The 25,219-nt window shown below is 44.2% G+C and overlaps 1 protein-coding gene across 2 annotated transcripts in view; it reads right to left on the bottom strand.

Annotated features, from left to right (window-relative positions):
* MYO3A (myosin IIIA) overlaps positions 1-25,219 on the bottom strand; it is a 187,444-nt gene that overhangs the window by 21,419 nt on the left and 140,806 nt on the right. For both annotated transcript variants that reach the window (XM_065398708.1, XM_065398707.1), the window contains exons 26-32: positions 21,876-22,081; positions 16,680-16,791; positions 14,500-14,662; positions 13,721-13,807; positions 11,202-11,325; positions 7,394-8,357; positions 5,797-5,935 (exon numbers count right to left, since the gene is read on the bottom strand). In XM_065398708.1, coding sequence (XP_065254780.1) covers positions 5,797-5,935; positions 7,394-8,357; positions 11,202-11,325; positions 13,721-13,807; positions 14,500-14,662; positions 16,680-16,791; positions 21,876-22,081 — 1,795 coding nt within the window. The remainder of the gene's footprint in view (positions 1-5,796; positions 5,936-7,393; positions 8,358-11,201; positions 11,326-13,720; positions 13,808-14,499; positions 14,663-16,679; positions 16,792-21,875; positions 22,082-25,219) is intronic.

Below are 25,219 nucleotides of genomic sequence, written 5' to 3'. Positions count from 1 at the left end.
AAGTTTAAAAAAAAGATTTGACAAGGTAAGGAAACTGTTTCAGTGCTTGTTTCATTTAAATTAAGATGGTTAAAAGCAGCATTTTTCTTCTGCATAGTAAAGTTTCAAAGCTGTATTAAGTCAATCTTCAGTTGTAAACTTTTGAAAGAACGATCGTAACGTTTTGTTCAGAGTTATGAACATTTCAGAGTTATGACTACAAAAGTAATTTTCCTCCTTTGGTATTCACCCCTTCTTGTCAACTGTTGAGAACAGGCCACTTCCAGGGCCGGCTCCAGGCACCAGCTCAGCAAATAGGTGCTTGGGGCGGCCAAGGGGAAGGGGCGGCACGTCAGGCTTTTCGCCGGCAATTTGGTGGCGGGTCCCTCGGTCCCTCTCTGAGGGAAGGACCTGCCGCCGAAGAAGAAAGCGGCATGGTGGAGCTGCTGCCGAAGTGCCGCCAATCGCGATCACGGCTGGTTTTTTTTTTTCTGCCGCTTGGGCGGCAAAAACCCTGGAGCCGGCTCTGGCCACTTCCACCTTAACTGAATTGGCCTTGTTAGCACTGACCCCCCAATTGGTAAGGCAACTCCCATCTTTTTATGTGCTGTAATATTTATACTGCTCACTGTATTTTTCACTCCATACATCTGATGAAGTGGGTTTTAGCCCACGAAAGCTTATGCCCAAATAAATTTGTTAGTCTCTAAGGTGCCACAAGGACTCCTTGTTGCTTTTTCTCCATTTCCAAGGTGTTTGTAAATCTGAGGTTGTATAGTACAAACAAATACTGCCAAACTCTGACCTAGTGCAAGTGGTTGCAATGCCAGTCAAGTTACCCTCTTGCTCCAGGTATTAATTTCACCCAGGATGCGTGCTTAGTGACATTATATAAAATAAACAAAATTGCACATAAAGGTAATTTCAATTACTGTAGCATTAAGGAAAGCAGTAACATAGGTACCTACAATGCAAAACATGTTTTGTGCAATATATTGTTCTGGTAATCAATAAAATCCTGGGTAGTCAGCTGACACACATCACAACGTGTTTATGGCATCTCTGAGACAAAGAGCCTCCTCTCAGAGTAACACTTCTCAATATGCTGCATCATTGTCCTCAATAAAAGGAGATACTTGTTTTACAATCAGCAGATATACTTTTTAGATCCCAGGAGTTTGATCTCCCCACTCAGTGATCTCCACACCATATTAGGTTAATCTTTTGTAAAATAAATTTAAAAAAAAATGTTGTTAAAAAAACCCACAACCAAGTGGCAAGGATTCCAAGGCTACAAGCATGGGTGGCGAGTATCAAAGGCCAGGGCAGGCTAAGCCTCCCCTAACCCAGGCCATGGCCTGCCCAGGTTCCACCTGAGGCCTCGCTTTCCTCTCCCTCTCCCCTGAAGCCGGCAGGGCCACAGTTCCAGCCGGTGGCCTGGAACTCGGGCCTACCAGTGGCTCGGCCCGGGAGCTGGGCTAGTGGCTGGGGCTGGCTGGTGGCCTGGTGCTGGGCCCGGCCGGGCTGGGGCTCCTCCGGGAGTGTGTGTGGGAGCCTGGGGGCTCCTCTGGCAGGGTTGGTGGGTTAGGCTCCCCGAAGGAGGGTTTCACCTGCCACCCATGGCTACAAGTTCATAACGATGGGCAGGACCTGGTGTGAAATGGACCAGGAATGCACCAGCAATGGGAGAGGGTTGAGTAGCAGCAGCTGAGCAGCTCTATACCATACCAGGATTCTCATAGGTAGGGAGAATCCTACGCTGGCTGGAGTCACCAGCTTTAAGACAGTTTTGTGACCCATAACAAAGCTACCTTAATGGCCTGGAGAATTGGGCCCTAAATTCATAGCTTTGATCAAAGTGTTGTGTGGTTGTGGGTGGTTAGCACTTATGGGTGGGTAACTTGTAAAGCAATTTTCAAACTTCTTTTACTGGGAAGTAGTCACTGTCTTCCAATCCTGTTGATTGGGGAAGGAGGGTATAGTTTGTTTAGAAACCCTCTTGGAGAAAGTGACAGGGGATTGGTTTGCTGGGGTTTCTCTTTAAAGGAGTAGAGCATTAACTGACATGTTAGTCAGCTGGCTAGGAGTTTATAGGCTAGAATGATCATTTGGTCTGACACGGTAGAAAATACGGTTTCATGTTTGATTAGGCTTAAGGGGCTGTCCATGGTCAGGAGAGCAACTGTGGCTGCGCTTTGCTTTACATTCTTGTTCTGTTCTCAGTAAACTTGTGCCCATTCTCCCAATTTTGCCCTTGAACTGCATCCACTTTAAATAGTATCTCCTCTCCACACGCTGCACTCACCTTGCCTATTTGCTGACCGTAGCAATTTAATCAAAATCCAAGCACAGGAAATCAAACTTCTTTTAGAATCTGACCGTTCTTCTGGAGAATTTGCATGAGCCCACTTGGAAAGGGCATAGCTTGACTATAAAGTATGAATTTCTCTATGTTTATGACCATGAGCTTACAGGCCTTTTATACCATTTTTGCTGTGTCTTGAATGTTTGAAAGGTATGTCTGGCACTTTTCCAAAGGCAGTTAATTGTGCCTTAGTCAAACACACAAGCAAACAAACAAAAAAAGCTTTTACACTTTAAGTAAAAAATAAATAAATTATGTTTTGTTTATGGATCAGAGCTCTCAGATGTATTATTCCTCAAACTATCACATTTGGTGCAAAAAAGGATCAAATGCTGGAATGTCAGAGGTGCCCACATTTGTCTGGAAAGTAGATAGAGGAAATAAATCCTCATTTTGTTAAAAACCACAGTACATTTTTTGGTGAGAAACAGATTTAATTTTATTTGGCAAAGGGCAAAATCATGGTCCTGATAAAATTAAATGGGACTTTTGCCTTTGACTTCAATAGCACCAGGGTCTGACTCAAAGAAATGTGTGACATTCTTTGCACCATGTTCAAAAGGAGGTGATGTAATACTTTTCACCCATCTTGCCGTAGAAAAAACATGGCATTTAAAGGGAAAGTAGAACCACAGATAAGGGCTGCATTATGAGGTTGTATGGACAGAAACCCAGGCCAGGCACGGGGAGTTTTTCAAAGGAACAAAGGGGAGTTAAGTGCCAAACTCCTATTGACTTTCAATGGGAATTGGGTGTCTAACTCCCCTTTGTCCCTTTGAAAGTCTCCTTCTGGACCTCTATCAGGTGTTAAGTATTGTAATTTTATTGGCTTCAGTGGAGCTACTCCAGATTTACACCAGTGTAATTGGATAGAATTTGGCCCATTTTGTAATTCACAGAAACATATTGGCATATATTTCCACCTGGGTTCACTTGAGTTTTTATCACTTTTAAATAAGAAGATCTTTTTCTAATTGGCAAAATAGGTCTTGTATTTTCCTCTCCCTGTCTCTCTTATCTATGTTCTGTAGGGAAATGTTTAAGAAGCATTTGCTATTTTCCAAAGAATGAGCCTTTAATACTATATTATCTAAGGAATTAGCCTCATACTGTCAAAAAATCAGTAAAATGTAATAAAGAAATCAGCATAAACCTGCTAATCATTAACATGTCTAAAATGAAAGTCCTGCCAAAATCCTGGAATGGAGTTTTCCATCTGATGTTTGCTCTCTCTTGCAGAAGTCAGTTGCAGAAGCATGCTGCCAGGAATAACTGGGGATTAACAAGGAGCAGCCTTTACACTTTACACTTACAAGGCCTGACTCTAATCTACACTGAGGTCCCTTTATTGCACTCTGGCAGTGTGAAAGGCCCTTAAAATGGGGGTAAAGTACATGCACATGTACTTTAAGGCCCCTTTCACATTGCCAGAGGTATGTAAAGGGGCCTAGGTGTACATGAGACTCACTTTCACAATATTATAGTGATGATAATGTAGTATGTTTTGAACACTGAAGGGCAAATTCTAAGCCTGGGCTATGGTCTGACCACTTGATGCACCAGGGTTAGAGGAAACCTTCCCACCAGGCTGGGGAACTACTCAGCAGAGCCAACCCTAACCCAAAAGACAAGAGTAGTCTCTACAGCTTCATATGCACCTCTCCATGTTGGGCAGGTCTTGGTGATCTGCATAGCAATCACACCCTTGACTTCACCCTGGCCCTTCCATTGTCTACCCCCATCTGTCCCACATGGGCTAGTATTCAGGGAGCCCTCTGAGGACCAGAGATTCATGGGGTGCTGAGGGTATGTAAGCACTGTGCCTCCCCCAAAGGCTGTCTCCTGTTGCACAGCAGAACTGCACCAGTTATCATGCAGCTGTAACTGATACGGGATTCAATTAATAAATAATTAAAGGGGAGGAATATAATTAATGCCAGTCCACATGGTTTTATGGAAAATAGGTCTTGTCAAACAAATCTGATTTTATTCTTTGATGAGGCAAAAAGTTTGGTAGAGGTAACTTTGTAGATGTAATAGACTTTGCTGAGGTTTTGACTTAGTACGACATGACATTATGATTACAAATTAGCACTATACAATCTCAACAGAGCACATGATCAATGGATTAGGAACTGGCTAGCTGACTGCTCACAAATCTCAATGAAGAATCATCATTGAATGGGAGAGTCCACAGGGATCGATTCTAGGCCTGACAATATTCAACATTTTTATCAATGATTCTGGAAGTAAATATAAAATAACTGCTGATAAAATCTACAGATGAAACAAAGCTGGTGGAGTGGTACATAACGATGAGGACAGGGAATCCACACTGAGTGAGCTAGATCACCTCGTAGCTGAGCTCATTCCACCAATATACATTAACATAATCAAATGTAAGGTCGTACATCTAGGAACAAGGAAGGGAGGTCATACTTACAGAATGGGGGACTGTCTCTTGGAAAGCTGTGACTCTTGTAAAGGATCTAAAGGTCATAGTGGACAACATGAGCTCCCAGTGTGAAGCTGTGGCAAAAAGGGCTAATGCAGGGGTTCTCAAACTGGGAGTCGGGACCCCTCGGGGGTCGCGAGGTTATTACATGGGGGGTCGCGAGCTGTCAGCCTCTATCCCAAACCCCACTTTGCCTCCAGCATTTATAATGGTGTTAAATATATTTTAAAATGTTTTTAATTTATAAGAGGGGGTCACACTCAGAGGCTTGCTATGTGAAAGGGATCACCAGTACAAAAGTTGAGCTAATGTGATCCTTGGATGTATAAATAGGAGAGTAGGAACTGATTTTACTTCTGGATATGGTATTGGGGAGACTGATACTGGAATAAAGCAACCAGTTCTGGTGTCCACATTTTTAAAAGGATGTTGAAAAATTGGAGAGGGAACAGAGAAGAGCCACAAAAGTGAGTCGAGAGCTGGAGAAAATGCCGTACATTGATGAAGGTCAGGAGTTGACTTGATTATGGTGTATAAGTACCTTAAATGGGGAGAAAATACTGGGTACTAAAGGGTTTTGTAATCTAACAGAAAGGCATATCAAGAGCCAATGTCTGGAAGCTGAAGCTGAAGTCAGAAGCCAGACAAATTCTCATTAGAAACAAGGCACTTATTTTTAACAGTGAAGGTGAACAACCATTGGAACAAACTACGAAGGGAAGTGATGGATTCTCCATCTCTTGATGACATCAAATCAAAACTGGATACCTTTCTGGAAGATGCTTTGGTCAAATACAGGTTATTGGGCTCAATGCTGGGGAAACGGGGCAAAGTTTTATGGCCTGTGTTATACAGGAGGTCCAAATAGAATATCTAGTGGTCCCTTCTAACCTTAAAATCTATGACTATGAATCCTTGTCATGGAACCCTCTGTGGCTGCAAGACTTGCCCCTGAGGGACATTAATGTTATTGATAAACATGAAGGTTGAATATTACCTGATTGACACACATGAGGAGAAAGTCGGCCATTTGTTTGTTTATCTTTGGACAGCATCACGGGCCTCAGCTGATGCGACAAAATCATTTCATTCAACTTTTGCTGCAGTGCCAAATAGTCTTCGGATAATTTTGATATCTAAAAAAAATAATACAAGATAGAGATCTCCATGTTTCCAGGTAAATCAAGGGTAAGAAACTGCAGATGGAACAATAAGGTAAACAGAGACTGGACAAACTGCTTTTATGCAGTACACTGCTTTTTTGAAAGCATGAAATAATTCCATCACAGCCCTGTGACAAACACTGCATGTGTAATAATAACTGATCCTGCAAACTGCTCCGTAGAGGCTCACGTCTGTGTCCATGCAGAGCCCCTTTGAAGTCAATGAGAGCAGGGTTCCAACTGTGCAGAACACGCACTAGGAACGGGTATGATAACCTTATTCAGCAAGGTGGTTAAGCATGTGCTTAACTTTAAACAGGCGAGTAAGGACTTCACTACTCTGCTGAATCAGGGCCTTAGTTGGCAAATGTCAGCATTTCAAAAAACCACTTATCTTGACTGGGGCTTCTGGTTTTAGGTTAAAATGGACAATGCCCACCCCCAACCCTGACAGTCTTTCCACTTGTAGCACAAATTGTAGATTTTTATATAATATCCATTAAAATACCTGAATTTTACAGAGTGAAATCTTGGTCTCACTGAAATCAACAGGAGCTTTGCCATTAAATTCCACGGGGCCAGGAGTTCATCCACAACATTTCAGGGAAATGTATTCGTATCAAACTATGCTGCTTCGCTGAAGCCGAACCATTTTGTGGCAATCTAGTGATTTCAATGACGTTTTCAACAGGAAGCTTCCTGAGGTTCAGGGTGGGCTCTGGTCACTTTTGACCAGAGAGAGTGACCTGAATAAAAAAAACCCTACCCCTTTTGATCCAAATCCAGATGTTTTGATACAGTTCATTTCATGAAAATGTCCAAAAGGGTTTGTTTTTTCTCCAATGCAGAACAAAACCAAATTCCAAAATCTTGGAAGTTGTCACGAAACGGAATTGTCATGCTCTGGCCAGCTCTAGTGTACATCATTGGAAAGTATTTGTAGAAGGAACTGGTGAACCCTAAGAATCCCTTGCATTCTGTGGGAGCTCATCTATGCAAGAACAGGGCTTGGAAGGGGGAAATTTTTTGATATAATTTAAGGAAAACAAATTTTAAACAGATTTACCCCCCCACCACACACACACACACACACACACACACACACACACACACACACACACACAAAATTCAACTACTAAGTAAGAGTTTGATTTGCCTAAAAACCCTGCCAGAATAAATTAATATCAAAATCTGTATAAACCCAACTCTTCAATTCCTGACCAGTGATTTAAATGCACAGAATAAAGTGATTTAAAATGTTGCTGACTGGCCTGAACAGAATGCCCCTTATTACAGTTAATTTCGGTGTTTTGTATGTTTTGAAGTAGTATGAGTCAGAGCATCCATTTTCAGTGAGCTATCATCTAATGCATTGCTCTTAGCACATTTCCTACAGTTATCAAGAAATATTTAGCTTAATAAGCTTCTTACCTGTCTTGAAAAGGCTGCCAAATCACAAGCCTCTTTTGCTGAGCCATCCTGTAGATTCTTATGGCCCTCGGCCTGAGGATTAGACCTTTCTCTATCTTTTGTTGTCTTGGAATCATTATTTTGAATATGTGCTACTTCCGTTGGCTCTCCACTAGCTCTCTCTTGACTTTTAGAAGGTAATTTCCCTTCTTTTCTGAGTTGCCCCCTTCTTCTGTAACCTCGATAATTACTCTGAATTACCACTGCTGCCTTGTCTTTGTCTTCTGAACCTTGTTTTTCTGGCTCAGCTTGCTTCTGTGAGCCTCTTACTGAGTCTTTCCTTATATTTCCTTTATTTTCACCAGGTATTATCCCTTCCTGTGTAAGATGTTTTCTCTCCAAGTGACTGTCATACTTATTCTGAACAACAACAGACAGTTGGTTTTGCTCATCTGTGCTGATTGTTTCCTGATGAGTCAAATCTCGGAGGCCTAGTTTTGTCATTTTTTTAGATGACTGCTTCAAAGAGGCCTGTTTTTTACCTTCCTTTGGATGCTGCCATGGAGGGTTTTGTTTCATAGAAGCACTCTCTCTTCTTGGAGGCATTTTCCTTTTTTCCTCTAGGTTCTGTCTGTCTGGGTGTCCAGGGTAGCTGCTCTGACTGAAAATAGCTGCCTTATCTTTTCTGTCTGTTTCAGCCTCAGCTTCCTGCGCTACATTTTGAACTGACTTTACTTCTGGTTTCAAGTTTTCCACTGGAGAAGATACTTGGTCTGCTAGTATTCTGTGTTGCTCCTTTATTTTTTTACACTCTCTGTAGCCTCTGTAGTTACTCTGAACAATAACAGCTGCTTCCTCTTCAGCTGCAGAAGGAGAGTTTGTTATCACAGCTGGGTTTTCTTCATTGTCTTGAGGTTGCTCATCTTTTTCTTTTTCAATAATGGAGGCTGCATTTTTAGTTTGTTCCTTCTTCAGAAGTGATTCCCTGTGTGAGACATATTGCATTTGGGAAATATTATAGCAGACAGATTACCACCTTACAATTTCCTGCAGCAATGTTTGTGTACTAAACGACAATTTGATCAATCAAAAATGAAAATAAAACAGCTAGAGCATCTAGCACAGATTAGGAATGGGGAATGAATATACATATTTGTGAACATGAATGATATTCTAAGTCTGGAAGAATATCCCCGTCAAATGGCCCAAGGGCAACGAGGGTGGCAATCTAGATGATAAAAGAGCAGGTGATAAAGGTTACAGAAGAAATCCACTGAAAGTGTACAGATAGTAAAAAAAGACAGGTATTTTCCTGCAGTGTACAAAAACCTCAGTAATTCACACAGTCCAAAACCCATTCCCCAAAGGAAAAACACTGCCCAAATAGCAATGCAAAAAGAATGTTCATGGATTTGGATCCAGGTCATAAAACTTCATATGGAAAATACTCCCTGACACCAGGGGAATAACTGGCACACTCCTTGGGCCTTCTTTGTCACCATCAGCTGAGGTTAAATGCCAAGCTAGGCCTTTCACCCGGTTCAACCCACTACCACTTGAAAGAGCTTGTGCAGTCCTTCCATAGCTCCTTTCTATCTACCTAAGGTACTTATATGGCTCCCCATTACCATAATATCTGAGTGCCTCCCTATCTTTAATGCATTTGTCCTCACAACACCCCCATTTTACAGATGGTGAACTAGGGTACAGAGAAACTAAGCAACTTGTCCAAGGTCAAACAAGAATCTGTGATGGAGCAGGGAATTGAACTTTGGTCTTCTGAGTCCCAGGACAGCACACTAACCACATCCTTCTACTTCTTTACCCAGCACTGTCTTTACTGGCTGTGAGTGGTCTCCCGAATGGTTTCCTTCTCCTATGGGTAAGACTACCAAACCTTTCTAGCGCCACCTCCCACTAGGCTCACTCATAATCACACCACAAAAGCAAAGCCTAAAAATGTAAAAAAGAAGAAGGCTTCTCAGAGGGGCATTTCAGAGGATGAATGCCTACTTGGCTGAGTTACACTGAGGAGGCCCAGAACAGCCTGTGAAAATACTGGCCATTCAACACAGTGTGCCTGGAAAGAGTCCTAAACTACTTTCATGAACAGAGTCTGTTTTATTGTTGGGTACCCATCTCAACATATGGATAAAAGGAAGCTTCCATGTTTCAGATTGTCAATTTCTTTCCATTTTTACTTTTATTTGATTCAGACAAGAAGTGTATGCAATGTATAGAAATGTCTCAAGAAGAGCTATTCCAAACACAGACCAGGACCTATCAGTAGTATCAGTTTATATTAAAATCACAGGTGGGCAAAATATTGCCAACTAATTTTTTTTTAACCCCATATTTGCCTCTTCTCCCTTTGTGACCTTCTTTTAAGGTCACAAAACTTAAGAAAAATGTTTACTGCCATCTTTTAAAATAAGCAAACAAACTAGACTCCTGGGGGAATTCTGTGTCACTGTGCATGTGCAGAATTCATATCCCCCGCAGATTTCTTTGCTTCCCCACAGAAAAATGACTTCTGATGGGGAAGCAAAGGGAAGCCGCAAAAGCAGTGACGTGCTTCTCCCTGGCAGCTCAGGCAGGTCGGTTCGGGTGCCTGGAGCAGCCAGTAAAAACATAAATCACCACCGAGGGGGGGATGGGCAGTCGTGCTTGTAAAATTCTGTCCCGCTCGCTCACTATTGTGGCACGATCGGCGTGGAAAGCCAAGGCTTCAGGGTGTTTCTGAGGAGGTAAGAGTGGGACAGGCTCTGTCTCCTCAAGCAGAGCATAATGTATACTCTTGGGGGAATTCTGTACCTCTGCGCAGTGCAGAATTTTGCAGAAATTAACGTGTGTGCAGAATTTCTTTTCCCCCACAGAAAAGGGCTGCAGTGCTACTAGCTGCCACTAGGAGCCACACATAGAAGACACTGCTGGGGGGAGGGAGAGGGAGCTAGAGGGATCTTGGCAGCTGCAGTCAGGGCCGGCTCCAGGCACCAGCTTACCAAGCAGGTGCTTGGGGCGGCCACTTCGGAGAGGGGCAGCACGTCCAGCTGTTCGGCGGCAATTTGGCGGACGGTCCCTCACTCCTGCTCGGAGTGAAGGACCTCCCGCCGAATTGCCGCCGCAGATCGCGATCGTGGCTTTTTTTGTTTGTTTGTTTGGCTGCTTGGGACGGCCAAAACCCTGGAGCCGGCCCTGGCTGCAGTTCTCAGCATGCCCTGAGGGAAAGAGAGGGCAGAGCACAGGAAACTCCATGCAAGCCTGGTACTGAGTATCAGTCTGTTTCTCCCCCTGGATCCTTGGGCTCTGGGGGGGAAAGAGTGCTGTTATCTGGGCTGGGGGAGGGCTATGGTTGGGCTCTGGGGGGGAGGGGTTTTGGGTGTATTGGCTGGGGGGGCATGGCTGGGCTCTGTGGGGGAGGGGTTGTGGTTGTCTGGTCCCCCAGCTGGGCTCTGGGGTTAGGGCAGAGAAACAGGAACTGGGCTGTCATAGAGGTTTCTTTCACTCTCTACTCCTGGGGGAATTTTTGTGTGTGTCTGTATTGTTACAGACATACTTGCTGACAGCTATTTTGAAATAAATTACCAAAATAGTTGAAACTGGCGTGATTACGTAGTGTTATTTTGACAAATAAAATTTGCAGAATTTTAAAATATTGTGCACAGAATTTTTAATTTTTTGGTGCAGAATGCCCCCAGGAGTAAAACTATTTGTGCTACACAGAAGCATCCAATTCTGCTTCATTTCCAGAGAATATTGCTGATTCTGACAATGTGTTTACTGAAGCAGGAGACATTTAAGTGATACAATAGAAGGAAAAGATCACTACCTTTTCTTTTTGAAGCTTTTCCTCTCCCTATATCCCCTGTAGTGAGATTGAATTGTTGTTGCTGCTTTGTTCGATGCATCTGTTATTTCTTTCCTTTTCTTTCTGATTAAGTATCCTCTTGCAACTAATACAAATTACAGTACAATACCATTTTAGACAACACCCAAGCTGTATTTCAAACTTTTAACAGAGTTAAATAAAAAAAAGCTGCAGAAGACAGGAACCTGGTAGTAGAGGCAAGGTGGGGAAAGCTGTGTTTTCAAGTGAGATTTTAAATGTGATGGCAAGTCAGTGAAGTGGAGGGATACAGGAAGTTTATTGAGATGACAGAAGCTACAGAGGAGAATGGTCTCACACCTGCAGTGGTGACATTATGTGAAGGATCATAGAAGGAGGCAATGGTAGAAGAACTAGGGAGTGGGGTAGGGAATGGAAGAAGCCAAATTCAGAATTGATATGTAAAGTGGTGTAAATTAGACTCCCCAGCACACATTTACTGATGTGTAAGTGAGTGTAATGGGTTCTAAGATGGTGTGAATTACATACCAAGGAGCCAAATTTCAGGTAGGGGTGGCCTATCTGCCTTAGTTACACCCCCCCATTAGCTGACTTTCTTGCTGCATTCCTCTCTCTGTGAGCTACATCAAGTTGCACTCCAGTAGATGTGCTGGGGGCCAGACTCAGAAGTGCTGTGTAACGGAGACAAATTATAGGTTGAAAAGTGGGTGTGAGTCTAAGGGGGTACAGCGTAGTCTAGAAAGGAATATAAATGGATTTAACATGTACTTTTAGGGGGCCCCAAAGACAGTGGAAATTACATGAACTTAGATTCTTTCTAGAATTTCTTAGGCTTTGTCTACACTAGCACTTTTGTCGGTAAAACTTTTGTTGGTCTGGGGTGTGAAAAAACCACCCCCCTGACCAAGATAAGTTTCACAGACAAAGCGCCGGTGTGGACAGTGCTATGTCGGCGGGAGATGCTCTAGTGCAGACATAGCTACCGCTGCTTGTTGGGGGTGGTTTAATTATGCCAGTGGGAGAGCTCTCTCCCGTTGGCATAGAGTGGCTACACAGGAGACCTTACAGCAATGCAGTTGCAGGGATACAACTGTGCTGCTGTAAGGTCTGTAGTGTAGACATAGCCTTAGACTTTCTGGGCCTGATTCTCCTCTCACTTACATAGGTTCAAATCAGGAGTAACTCCACTGAAGTCAAAGGAGTTATACCAGTGTAAATGTAAGTTTGGACAGCATCTGATCTGTTTCAAGTTACTTAGCTTCACCTGTGAAGTTAGCCCAGATCGTTGGGGTAGGATGGAGCATGTCCAAGGATGGTTTTCAAAACAAGGATGGCAATTTTGAACTGGATTTTGAAACAAATGGGGAGCAGAGCCACTAAAAGTGTGAGAGAATGGGCATCATATGATTTTGCTTCTTTTATGCTGAAGCCACACGTCAGGAAGAGAGAGTGGACACAAAGGAGAATTAAAGATATCATAAGATACAGTGCAGTGGTTAATCAACATGAACGAGCTGTTGCTACATTGTGGCGTTTGAGATTCCCTCTGCTGAGGAGGTAATCGGGGCATCTCAGATATCATCATGTTGGTAAATATTGACTTTCAATGGTGACCTCTTTGGATTTGATTCTGCTCTCAGACCAGTTTTACACTGGTAAAATTCCACTGACTGCAATTGAGTTACTCCTGAATATACACCACCTGAGATCAGTGTCAGGTTGCATACACACAAGTGATGCTGATCAAAATGACCAAGGGGGATAGGGTAGATAGAAAAAAGCAAAGGATCAAGAATTGAATCTTGGGAGATGTCACAGCAGAGATATCTTGGCAAAGAGGAAGAGAAGGAACATTTTGATAGGTAGGAACAGAGCTATGACAGAAGACAACCAGAGACATATGCATAGCTATAGATAAGACTCTTCTCTAAAGTAAATGTTATCTAATATGTAACAAACATATACAAAAATTTAAATGCAAGCAGATATATAGTGTGCATAGAGGTGAAAGTGGGCTGGTACGGCATACAGGCAAGAAGTGGCTGCCGCTATGGGCCCGTACGCAGCCGCCCCAGGGCCCGGCAATTTAAAAGGGCCTGGGGCTCCCGGCCACCACTACCGTGGCAGCGACCAGAGTCCCAGGACTTTTAAATCACCGCCGGAGCCCTGGGAGGTGCAGGCCGGGCAGCGCGGAAGGGCTGGCTGGGGGAGGCTGACCCTCCAGCCCGGCCCCTTCCGCCTGAGGCCCTGCCCCTTCTGGGGGCCTGGAGCTGGGACCCCGTACCGGTAAGTCTTTTATGTTATTTTCACCCCTGAGTGTGCATACATATATACAATATTTACAAGCAGAGATATGTGCATCAGATCGTTGGTGCAATCTGATGTAGCTCCACTGCAGTCAATGTAGCTTTATAGCAGCTGAGGATCTGGCCCACTACATTGAGTATAAGCAGATTGATAAAAACAGTGAATTAAAAGTCTAGAAAGCTAACAGTCCTTACCTGCTTGAAGTCTGGTAATAAATGTTTCCATTTTGTATTTATTTTTTCCATTTTCATATTCTTTACGAGCAACAAAGCCCCTGTAAACTAAAAAGAGGTGGGAAAATTTAAGCTCATCCATTAGGTGATATAGAAGAATATGAAAATAAAGAATTCTTCAAGGAATTATGGCATCAGAATTGAAGTATTCAAACATCATATCTTTCCAGGATGTTTCTACAAAGAAACACACTTTTGAATTGTCAGTCAGGTTTCCAAATTTATGACAAGGAAGCACAAACTGTATAAAATATGTAAAATCTGGGTCCTCCAGATTACAATTATATTGTAATTATAGAATCAATTAGTATATAAAAAATGTAGATGTTAGAACTTCCAAGAGGATGATGCTCAAAGTTATGCTAAAAGGAGACTGTTCAATTAGCGATTTCTCAATCAATAGCTTAATTAGTTTTATTATCCAAAGTGGTTAATACATTAATTTTTCACTGGTATATTATGTGACATTGTCAGAGTATGCTGGAATTTTAGGAATAAAATATTATTTATGTATTCACATTCCTTTGTTGTTAAAATTGCCTTTTAAAAGTAACATTGATAGACAACTGTAGTGAAGAGATTATTGTCATAACCTGATTAACCGATTTATTTTCATAAAAATACATAAAACATCAAACATAGAATGCTTTATCAAGTGCAACAGGTTTAAAAGAACAAAATGTAAGAAGCCATATTTCATCCATATGCACATTTATTCTAAAATGCTGTTGAGCTATTACCTGACTGTATTTTAATAGCACTTTCTTCCCTTTTCTCCTTTAATTTTTTGTATCTCTTTGAACCTAGCCACCCTCTGACATAGGCCTGAATCAAAACAATCCTGTCAACCGTCTCCTTTCTCATTAAATTCAACTGCTCCACATGATAGTATTTAAGGAACACCTTAAAGAGAGTAAACAAACAATGATACACAGAATTAATTAATATGGCCTAGACAGTCTTCTCACAGTGATTCATATATGTATATTAGGCTATTTAGCATCAACAGGAATTCTGTATGACCATCAGAGGAAGAACAAAGCCTTTAGTTCCATTGTTTAAATGATCATTTTTGAAGGTGACAAAGCTGAAATAATTCTGTAATTTGAGTTGGTAACACAAGTGGCCAAAACACTATTTGTATTTTCATTAGAAGATACTTTAATCTCCTCAGTGTTTTCCTGTGATGCATATTTCACAAAACTAACTCCAGTCTGTTAATGCTTTTGTCCAGTACCTTAAACCCATGCCATTTATTTATTTTTTAATTTGCTTTCAGGGAAGCCTACGCCATAGAAAAACAACCCCCAAAGCAAGACTGTCACAAGTGATACAAACATCAGGCCTGATTCTGCTCTCACATTGGAGTAAATCAGGAGTAACTCCATTGATGTTAATGGAGTTGTACTGGTGTGAAACCAGTTGCTGTAGGTAGGAGGAGAATCAGTCCCAGTGTATCTATTTTTTCAGGACTTTTCTGACCTCTCCTCTCTACTCCTTTTGTCATAGTCTCTGTCTGTCAGATCCTGTCTCAGTTACATTGGTGTACATCTGGAGTAACTCCATTTAAGTAAATAGTGGGATATAAATTTCCATACCTCCAGTTATTCTCCTTTCCCCATCCCCATTTTCTCCTTTGGTCCCACCTCACAACATGAGAGAGGTTGGGCGGGGAGGTGCATCCATGGATCCTTGCCCCAGCCTTCTTTAGAAAAACCTGCCCCAGCAATACCCCTCTGCCTTTGAGGAAGATCTTTCTTCTCTTCTCTGGTAGTCCCATTATGAATCCATTTCTGGTTCATTAGACAGGCGTGAACAAGAAGAGGTGTGGCCATGGAGAAAGGTGCCTCAGACAGGTGTCTCTGCACCTCAGACAGCTTCAGTTCTATGTCTCCCCCTCCCTTTGAATCTTCTGTTCTCCCTCCCCCCCCCCCGTTACCTTCAGAGAAGGGGAGACTTGAGGCTGAAGTTGTTTGAGGTATGGAGACACCAGCTTTTCTCCTATGGCACCTTCTCTGTCTAGCAAACCTCCTGTAGTTTCCCAGCAGGGAGGCCCTTTCTGACAAATCAGGCTAGAAAGGCTCAGGTGGGAGGGAGGCTGATAAATTCTACTGGTGCCATGGGGCAATAATGAGGGAGCAGATATTTATCTCCACCCTAATCAGAGGCTACTCAAGTCAATCTGCCACCCTACACAAATCTTCAGTGTGCTGCCCCCCTCCTCATAGGCCTAGGGCAGCAGATTTGGCCTGGCTGCCCCTCAGTCATGATAGAGGGGCAGCCAAGCCAAATTTGAATGAGTGGCATGTAATCCAGTGTAAAGAGTTGCAAAAGCACTCAAATTTGCTCCAGATACCCCCTCCATCATGATGAAAAGGTGACCGGCCAAATCTGCTGCCCTAGGCAGCTGCCTAGTTCATAGGTGCGGGAAGTAGGGGTACAGGGGTGCTGCAGCACCCCCAGGTTTTATGCAGGACCACTGGCCCTGCGCCCTGCTCCCCAGCCGCTGGCTCTGTGCATAAAACCTGGGGGTGTTTCCCGCGCCTATGACCTGCTCCCGGCCCTCCGCCCACACTCCGCTCCCCAACCCCTCATCTCACCTGGGGCTTGGGTCCTGGCCGCCAGCACCCCCACTACTAAATATATTCCAGCGCCACTGGCCTAGTTTGCTTATAGGTGGCCTCTGTCCATAACCAAATCTTCCCCCACTCTCTACATCTGAGATCATCTGCTGCTAACTCCTCTCCCCCCACTGAGGGATCAGGATTTCAGCCTAATTGTCAGTAAGGGGTGTCCAATGAAATAATTTTTTTATGCATGTGAATCAAAAGTAATTCCAGTGGAGTAACCGAGAGCAGAGTTTGCTTAATATCTTTACAAACACATAGTGAAATGTATGCAAAGTATGTGAAAATATTACTTTGGTTTTTCCAAGAACCCAGTTGTCAAGGTGGGCTTTTTCTAAGATAGCAGCACAGGTTTCAGGGCTGACTGGAGGATCATCATTTGTTTTGTAACAGATGAGGTAATACCTAAAAGACAAAAATATGATTATTACAGTAATATGGAATGACTGAAAAATGCAGATGCACGCCATTCATGTAAATGAAACCTAGTTTAAAATGTTTTTGTATGAAGCAATACATAATGTACTAAAAAGAAGAACATGCCAAAAATCACTGTGTGTTTATATACAGAAATTAGAAACACAGTTAAAGGTGCATGAGAGAGATCTTGTACACCCTGGAGGGTTTTTTAGTTCTATTAACATCACTACAGGACTGTAGTGAGCCGGTGTGGCACCCCTCCATCTCTGACAGGGCCGAGCTTCCTCCAACCCCAGCGTGGGCGGAGCCACCGGGTCCGAGGCCCGCCCCTCCGAGGTCACGGCCCCAACCCGGAAGTACAAAAGCCCGCCAGCAGAGCTCAGTGAGAGCCAGACCGCCAGAGAGAGCAGACGTCCCGGGCCGAGCTCCCGCTTGGGAGACAGCCGCAGGCCGCGAGCCGCCTGCTAACGCCCAGCACCGGTCAAGCCTCCCTCTTGCCAGGTACCCCGAGGAGGACTGGCCCAGCCTGCCCCGGACCCGTTACCCCGAGGAGGACTGGCCCAGCCTGCCCCGTGCCAGCTACCCTGAGGAGGACTGGCCCAGCTTGCCCCGGACCAGCTGCCCCGAGGAGGAGTCAAGCCTGCCCCGTGCCAGCTACCCTGGGGGAGAGCTGCCGGACCGGCCCCCAAGCCCCGCACCCGAGGAACCGATGCTCCTGGACTGGCCCGAACCCAGCATCGCCGCCGAGGTAAGCCCCGAGGGGGAATAAGGAAGTAGCCCGGGGATAGCCGACCCCGGTCAGGCTGCAGAGGCCTGTGAGCTGATGTCAGTGTGTTTCGGTCAGGATACCCCACTGACCGGCAGCGACAGTAACCGCTGCTAGGGCCCCGGGCTGGAACGCAGTGGAGTGGGTGGGCCTGCGTTCCCCCCTGCCACCCCGCACGGGTGGCAGGCTTCCCCTTCACCCGACGCTCAGGTAGGAGCCTGGGCTTACCTTAACCGCTTGTCTGCTCAGCCCCTGCACCAGAGGGCCTGAGTTCCTTAACTGCTGGAGTGCTCAACCCCTGCCCCAAAGGGCTTGAGCTGTGACTGTTTGTGCCCCGCCCTGACCCAGGGCCTGGGCCCCTTAACTGCAGGTTTGCTCAACCCCTGCCCCAAAAGGGCTTGAGCTGTGACTGTTTGTGCCCCGCCCTGACTCAGGGCCTGGGCCCCTTAACTGCTTGTCCGCTCAGCCCCTGCACCAGGGGGCCTGAGCTGTGACTGTTTGTGCCCCGCCCTGACCCAGGGCCTGGGCCCCTTAACGGATTGTTTGCTCAACCCCTGCCCCAAAAGGGCTTGAGCTGTGACTGGTTGTGCCCCGCCCTGACCCAGGGCCTGGGCCTGCTTAGACGGTTAGTTAGCGCTCAGCCCCTACCTAAGGGCCTGAGCTCCTGAACTGTGAGCCGCTCAGCCCTTGCGTAAAGGGACCTGAGGTTGGACTGTCTGCACTTTAGTGAGCCGGTGTGGCACCCCTCCATCTCGGAGGGTAGAGCCCCGGCTCAACCCTACTACAAGGACTCTCAGAAAACATGCTGTCTAGTGAGAGTCTTTGCCAATTCGTTGCCTTTACTACTTCTTTGCATGTTGTGGATAATACTTTTGTGACATTCTGTACCTTGGGGGAGCACCCGGTAACCCCCATATTCCTCATTTATATATAATTGTGATCTTGCATATAAAGCAGGCCTTGTGAGGTATCAGGGGGAAAGTTATGATCTGCTGAAGTCATTTTTCTACCCATATATGCACATCATTAATGCACATGAAATTATAAGAATTGTGTTGTATGGTTTTCACTAAAATATGCTGTAGGTTTTGAAGGTGCCCAGATACTAGCTCTACAGAGACAATGACCAGGGAGGTAACCAACACCCGGGTGGGTGCTGTTGAACAGACATCACCAGCTATTGTTCAGCAAGGGAGCTACAATGCAATGACTCAACTGCATGAGGCCACACCAGGGGAATTGCTCAGCCTTGCCTAGAGACTCAGCAGTGCCCACCAGACATGTCTGGACTTGTGTTCTACAAGCACATAGACTAAGGGTATAAAACAAAACACAGTGGCCACATGCTCGGCCTTTTCTCCTCCCCCACCTATGCTGCAAGCAACATGGACACTGAGAAGACTTAAGACTCCAACAGAGGAGACTGGCCCAGGTTTCAAGGGTCAAATCTGTGTACTATGAACTGCAATATACAATGGGGTGAGAAAAACTGCTTAATCTAGATGTTGCTCAGTCTAATAGGGTGGAGAGTTTAGACTGCATGCTTATATTTTATTTTATTTTGGTAACTAACTCTGACTTTTTGCCTATCACTTATAATCACTTAAAATCTATCTTTTGTGGTCAATAAATTTGTTTTACCGTTTATCTTTACCAGTGAGTTTGTCTGAAGTGTGTGATAGATCTGCTCAGGTTTTCAAAGGCTAGTGTATATCCACTTTCCATTGATGAAGTGGTGAACCAATGAATAAATCTGCATGGCTCATCTTGAGCAGTGCAAGACGGTATCTTCCTGAGGTTCAGTGCTGGGAGCTGGGGGGATTCGGCTGCTGCATCTCTTTGTGATTCTTGAGTGGCTCTGGGATCATTCATGCAATCTAGCTGGGTGTGGGGCTCCACATGCGGTTGTTCTGAGTGATAACAGCACTTGGAGGGGTTTGCTGCTGGTCACCAGCAAGGCATTGTGAGAGACAGCCCAGGCTGGAGTCAGTTAAAGGGGCACAGCGGCCCCACAGTCCCAGGCTGCACCCCGGGGATCCTGTCACACCCTTACATCAGTAACAAAGAACATGTCAATCATTTTTACAGTTGTTTTCTGTTTAAAGGTATTCTTTCAAATATTGAATTTTAATATCTCATACCCATGCCTCTGCCACCCCTAGCCTGGGGCCACAAAACTTCAGCTGGTGCAGAAGGTGGCTGCCTACTAACTCCTTGCTGGGAGCATACTGCATGTGTGTTGCAGAGACTATACTGGCTTACAGTTCTTTGCTGAATGCAATTTAAGGTGTTGGTCTGATCTATGAAGCCCTTTACAGTTTGGGTCCTGCATACCTTAGAGCAGTGGTTCTCAAACTTTTGTACTGGTGACCCCTTTCAAATAGCAAGCTTCTGAGTGTGACCCCCTTATAAATTAAAAACAAGTTTTATATATTTAACACCATTATAAATGCTGGATGCAAAGCGGGGTTTGGGGTGGAGGCTGACAGCTCGCAACCCCCCATATAACCCCCCGACCCTTAGTTTGAGAACCCGTGCCTTAGAGGAAGCCTCTCTCTCCTCCTGTTTTAATCGGCATTTGAGATCAGCAGAAATGCTCTAAGATGACAGTTCCCTGGATGCATTCAGCTGAAGACAGAGCATTCTTATGAGAGTGTGTAACCTTAGAATTTGCTCCTCCTTTGCTTCAACAGAGTCTCAGTTTGGCACATTGCAAAGACTATTTACCCAGGCTTTTTCTGAGGAGGTAGAAAGTAGTGTGCAGAATTGCAGGCTGTCTCTAAAATCAGTGAATAAATTCCATGTCCCTCAAGAAATCTGTGTAACTAGCACTGTCTTCTCTTTACCCCTCATCACACCCCATCTTTTGTTTGTTTGAATAGTCACCTAGATATCGCTTTAGATTTAGCTTTGGTAGTCTTTTTATTAAACTTACTCCATATATTTATTATCCTTTACATGCAAAAGCTTTAAATACAATAAAGTTTTCCTAGTTTTCTTAGTTTGAGAACAATTATGTGGACACTATGTGTGCCTCCTTCAAGCTTGGCTGTCTTCTTTTCTTGTCATTCAGCTCCTCTGTACACACAAAGCCTGGATTGCTCAGGTGTAAATGAGGGCAATATTTTGCCCACAGTATAATAAAAAAAGGAGAGACTGCTTATTGGCTTGGCTAATTTTCAGTCCACTTGACCTCCTTTCCCGTTTTCCCAGGTCTCTGACTGTAAGTCTCAATAAAAAACTGCCAGCTATTTAACAAAACTCCTTGTGCTTTGGGCCAGATCCTCCATGGGTGTAAATCAACCCAGCCTTGTTGAAATCAGTGGAGCGAGAGTGATTTACACCCATGGAGGATCTGGCTCACTATGCTCTCCGCTTCCCCCCTTTACACTAGCAGTAAAATCTTTAAAAGCAATAACCAAAGCCCCAGACACACCTTGTTCACTTGAAACTACTTTCAACAGCCTTCATCAAGCTGTGCTTTTCTGACACAGTCATGCCCCCCCGGTATGCTCTCCCGAAACAAACTTATCAAATCATCAGCTTGTTCTTCTGTGTCTCTGTCATCGGCTGTCTACTTCTAGTGCCTATTAGTTTTAAAAGCTTCTGTCAGAGTGGGTGTTATCTGCACAATTTCTTCTATTTTCCCCCTGTAAATCTAAGTTCTTATCCAGGAAAATGTCTGGCTTCTACATTTGTAAAAGAGAAATGCAAAATAACTGCTTAATCTCTTACAAGTGGAGACTTTACTTAACATTCTCCCAGTTATAACAAGGGTGAGACTAGTCTCTTAACAAATGAATATTACTTCTCAACTACACTTTAAAAAACAAAACCATGCATTTATGCACTTCTACCTTAATCTTTAATGTGCAATAACCAGATCATCATGTGCCTCTCTGCAAAGCTAGAGGCTGAACTAAGCTGGCTCTCAGTGGCTAGAGATACAGTAATGTGTTTTTGGAGGATGTCATCATTTGCTCCAAATTCTAAGATTTAATTTAAAATATTAAGTTTCTAGCCCTTATAGTTCTGGAGAAAACTTTCAGACTGAGCAGAGTGGTTTCTGCCTGAGTCTGCAATGAGCCTGAAACAATAGGTCAGAGATGTGTGATCTTTCCCTACAAATCAAAAAGATGTGTTACCCTCATGTCTGAAATATTCTGTCTGTCCAGTCTAGCATGTGATCTTTGACAAGGACTTGGTCTTTATCTTTGTTTTATACAGCTCCAAGCATGCTGATGACATTCAGCAAACATCAGACAACAATCATAGAAATACGCTCATATGTACATGTACTTACCGTTTTATGAAGTTAGCAAACAGTATGCGATGGGAATAACCCTGTCTCCGAATTCTTGCCGTCTCCAGAATTCCCGTATAGCGCAGCTGTACCAGTACCTTCTCTTTGTCATACTTGTGTGCCTGCCGATCATTGTTTGGCTTGATGCAACGGACAAAATGAGGCTGGCCAACCACCATCTTGGATAATAAATCCATCAGAGAATACTTCAAGAAAACGGAGAAACATTTTCTGTTGTGATACATAAAAGCCTCCTATTGTACAAGCACATCTGTGCATTTGAAATTTCATTTCACATGAGTGGTACTGTAGGTATAACTCCAAATCCATTTAAATTCTGCTAGTGGCTTAATTGTAGACAAATCAAGCTGAAATTCTAGTCTCTCTGACATCGACTATACTTGAGCCAAACATTACCTTCAGGCAAGCACGAATAACAAATTCCCAATCAGTATGTTCCCATAAATTGTAGTAATCTACAGTTCTAACAGCTAATTAAGCACCAGTTTTGTTTTTGGAAGCAGCAGTGTTTTTGATCACAGTTAAAAATACTCCAAAACAAAATGTGTATATTTTTTGCAAGTTTCTTTGATGGCCCATTGTGTTGCTATTGATGCTACTGAACTGCATGAGCCATGGCATGGTCCATATCGTTGAGACCTGGCAAGCCAAGTTCACCTAAGGGACATTGATTCTGACCACAGTTGTCAAAACAGAAAGGTATTAAATAAGAAATGCCGCTACAATATGAAATGAATGGTTGTATTGGGATGAGCAAATACTGCAGGATTGGGCCATCTATCGGGGAACTGAATCTCATTATTAGGAAATTAAAAAACATTTTTTTCTATGCTCCTGTATTTAATATTTATATAAAGTCCTCATTCATCTCTGAGACAGGAGCTGATGGAGGATACCAGGGAGTAAGAGGTCAAGCTAAGGATGGGAAGTTGAAGTGTGGCAAGAAAATAAATGTAATCCTTCCTTTGCTGGGGAGGGAATGAAGGTAACTAAACAGCCCCAAAGCACATCTGGCTAGGCCCATCTGATTCAGCATGTTCCTCTGGTTCTGTTATGGAACCACTGGGTGTAAGTAACTATAGCTGCTTTCCCCAGGAGGAACCTGTGGGGAGAGCAGTAGTGGAAACACCAGTTCACAATTCACATTGATCCTTTGCACTGCCCCCACCCAGCCTGTACCCCAGCCTGGCACAGGGAGGTTTGTAGCTTTCCATGCCAGCAGGGCTGAATCTGGACCTTGTGGTCCTGATGGGTTTCTACAGAATTGTTCCATTGCAGGATCCTATTAACACACAAATGAAGAGGCTACTTCCTAATTCAAAGTGACTCAAAGGAAAGTAGTAGCCAGGAGTAGTAAGACAGCTGTGTGATAGTAGGCTAGACACCCAACACCAGTGTAGGACTTCAAAGAGCATATATTCTGCAATAAAATCTGTATTTCCATTCTGGACAGATGCTGCACTGTGTGTATGGTGCTAAATTAACTATCAATAGCTTGGTGATGAAGCTCAGTCAGCTAGGACAAGATAATGAATAAGGAGATTTGCAGATGCATTTCTGAGTCATCTGTAGATTTTTGCATGCGAGTAAGGTAGCAGGATTCAGTCTGAATCCTCTTGTGCCTGCAATGGCAATCACGCTTTGGATAGCAGTTTCCACTGCACCACTGCTGTCAAGATTTAGCTAATCCCAATCCTTGTATCTGTTGCTAGATTTGCTGTATGCAGTGTATCATCAAACAATAACCCATACTCAATGGGGACCCCATCCTGAAAGAAATCTTTCCTGAACTCCCTCTTCTGGCCTTCAAACAACCCCCCAACCTCCAATAGCTCATCACCAGAAGAGGAGGTTACTCACCCTGTGCAGTAACTGACGTTCTTCGAGATGAGTGTCCCTGTGGGTGCTCCACTCCAGGTGTTTGTGCGTCCCTGCGCCTTCGCTCGGAGTTTTTTCGCAGCAGTACTCGTACTGGCCACACATGCGCAGAGGCTGCCCCGCTGTGAGTCTAGGATAATAGTGTGCATGCGTGGCCAATCTCCTCAGTTCCTTCTCTACAACGGAGGCTACCCCAACTCCAAAGTAGAGGGGAGGAGGGTAACCTCCTCTTCTTCTTCGAGAGATGTCCCTGTGGGTGCTCCACTCCAGGTGACTTAAAAGCCATGTGCCTCAAGGAGGTAGGGACTTCGGATCTGATAGGAATGCCGTAGATAGTACCGCCCTGCCCAAGCGTATATCAGATAGAGGGCCTTGAATAAGGGCATAGTGTTTAACAAATGTGTGTTCAGAGGACCAAGTGGCTCCTTTACAGATATCAGCCAGGGGAACTTTGCGTAAGAATGCAACAGAGGCAGCCAGAGATCTCGTGGAGTGCGTTCTGATGCCGTCTGGAGGTGTAACCTTCTTCATCTGATAGCACAGCCGGATGCATTGAGAAATCCAGCTTGAAAGTCTCTGGGTAGAAATAGGGGTACCTTTGGAACGCTCAGCGATCGAGACAAAAAGTTTAGGAGAATTTCTAAAGGGTTTGATTCTATCCAAATAGAAGGACAATGCCCTGCGGACATCTAGTGTATGCACTGAGGCTTCGAACGAGTGCGCATGTGGCTTCGGGAAAAAGGTCGGTAAGTGTATCGGCTCATTAATGTGGAATGACGAGTGTACCTTTGGAAGAAAACTGGGGTGTAACCTGAGGGTAACCTTGTCTTTGAAAAATAGCGTATATGGTGGGTCTGCCATAAGAGCTGCTATTTCTCCTGCCCGTCTGGCAGAGGTAATTGCCACTAAAAATGCTGTTTTCATCAAGAGGTGTAAAAGGGAGCACGTGGCTAGGGGTTCAAATGGTTGTTGAGTTAGGCAAGATAGTACTAGATGAAGGTCCCACAGGGTGGTAGGTGGTTTAATGTCTGGGTATAGGGTTTGGAGTCCCTTGAGGAAGCGCTTGGTGATAGGATGAGCAAATACAGAAGTGTCATCAATTTTGTCATGAAAAGTTGTAATAGCAGCTAAATGGACCCTGATGGAGCTGAAAGAAAGGCCGGATTGCTTAAGGTCCAATAGGTAGACAAGTATGAGCGGAAGAGATGCTGACGTGGGACCAAGTTGTTTAGCTGAACATCAGTGTGTGAATCGTTTCCACTTGCGTAGATAGGTGGTGCAAGTAGATTGTGTTCTGCTATGTAGGAGCACTCTTTGAACTTGTTCAGAGCCATCTAGTTCACTTTGGGAGAACCATGTAGGAACCATGCTTTGAGGTGAAGCATGGACAGGTTGGGGTGGAGAAAACGGCCGTGTTGTTGTGATAGGAGGTTCGGGATGAGAGG

Source organism: Emys orbicularis, chromosome 2 (genome assembly GCF_028017835.1).
Source record: "Emys orbicularis isolate rEmyOrb1 chromosome 2, rEmyOrb1.hap1, whole genome shotgun sequence".
Classification (NCBI taxonomy): domain Eukaryota; kingdom Metazoa; phylum Chordata; order Testudines; family Emydidae; genus Emys; species Emys orbicularis.
The sequence above is the reverse complement of the archived record's forward strand: the minus strand, read 5'-3'. Positions and strand labels throughout refer to the sequence as shown.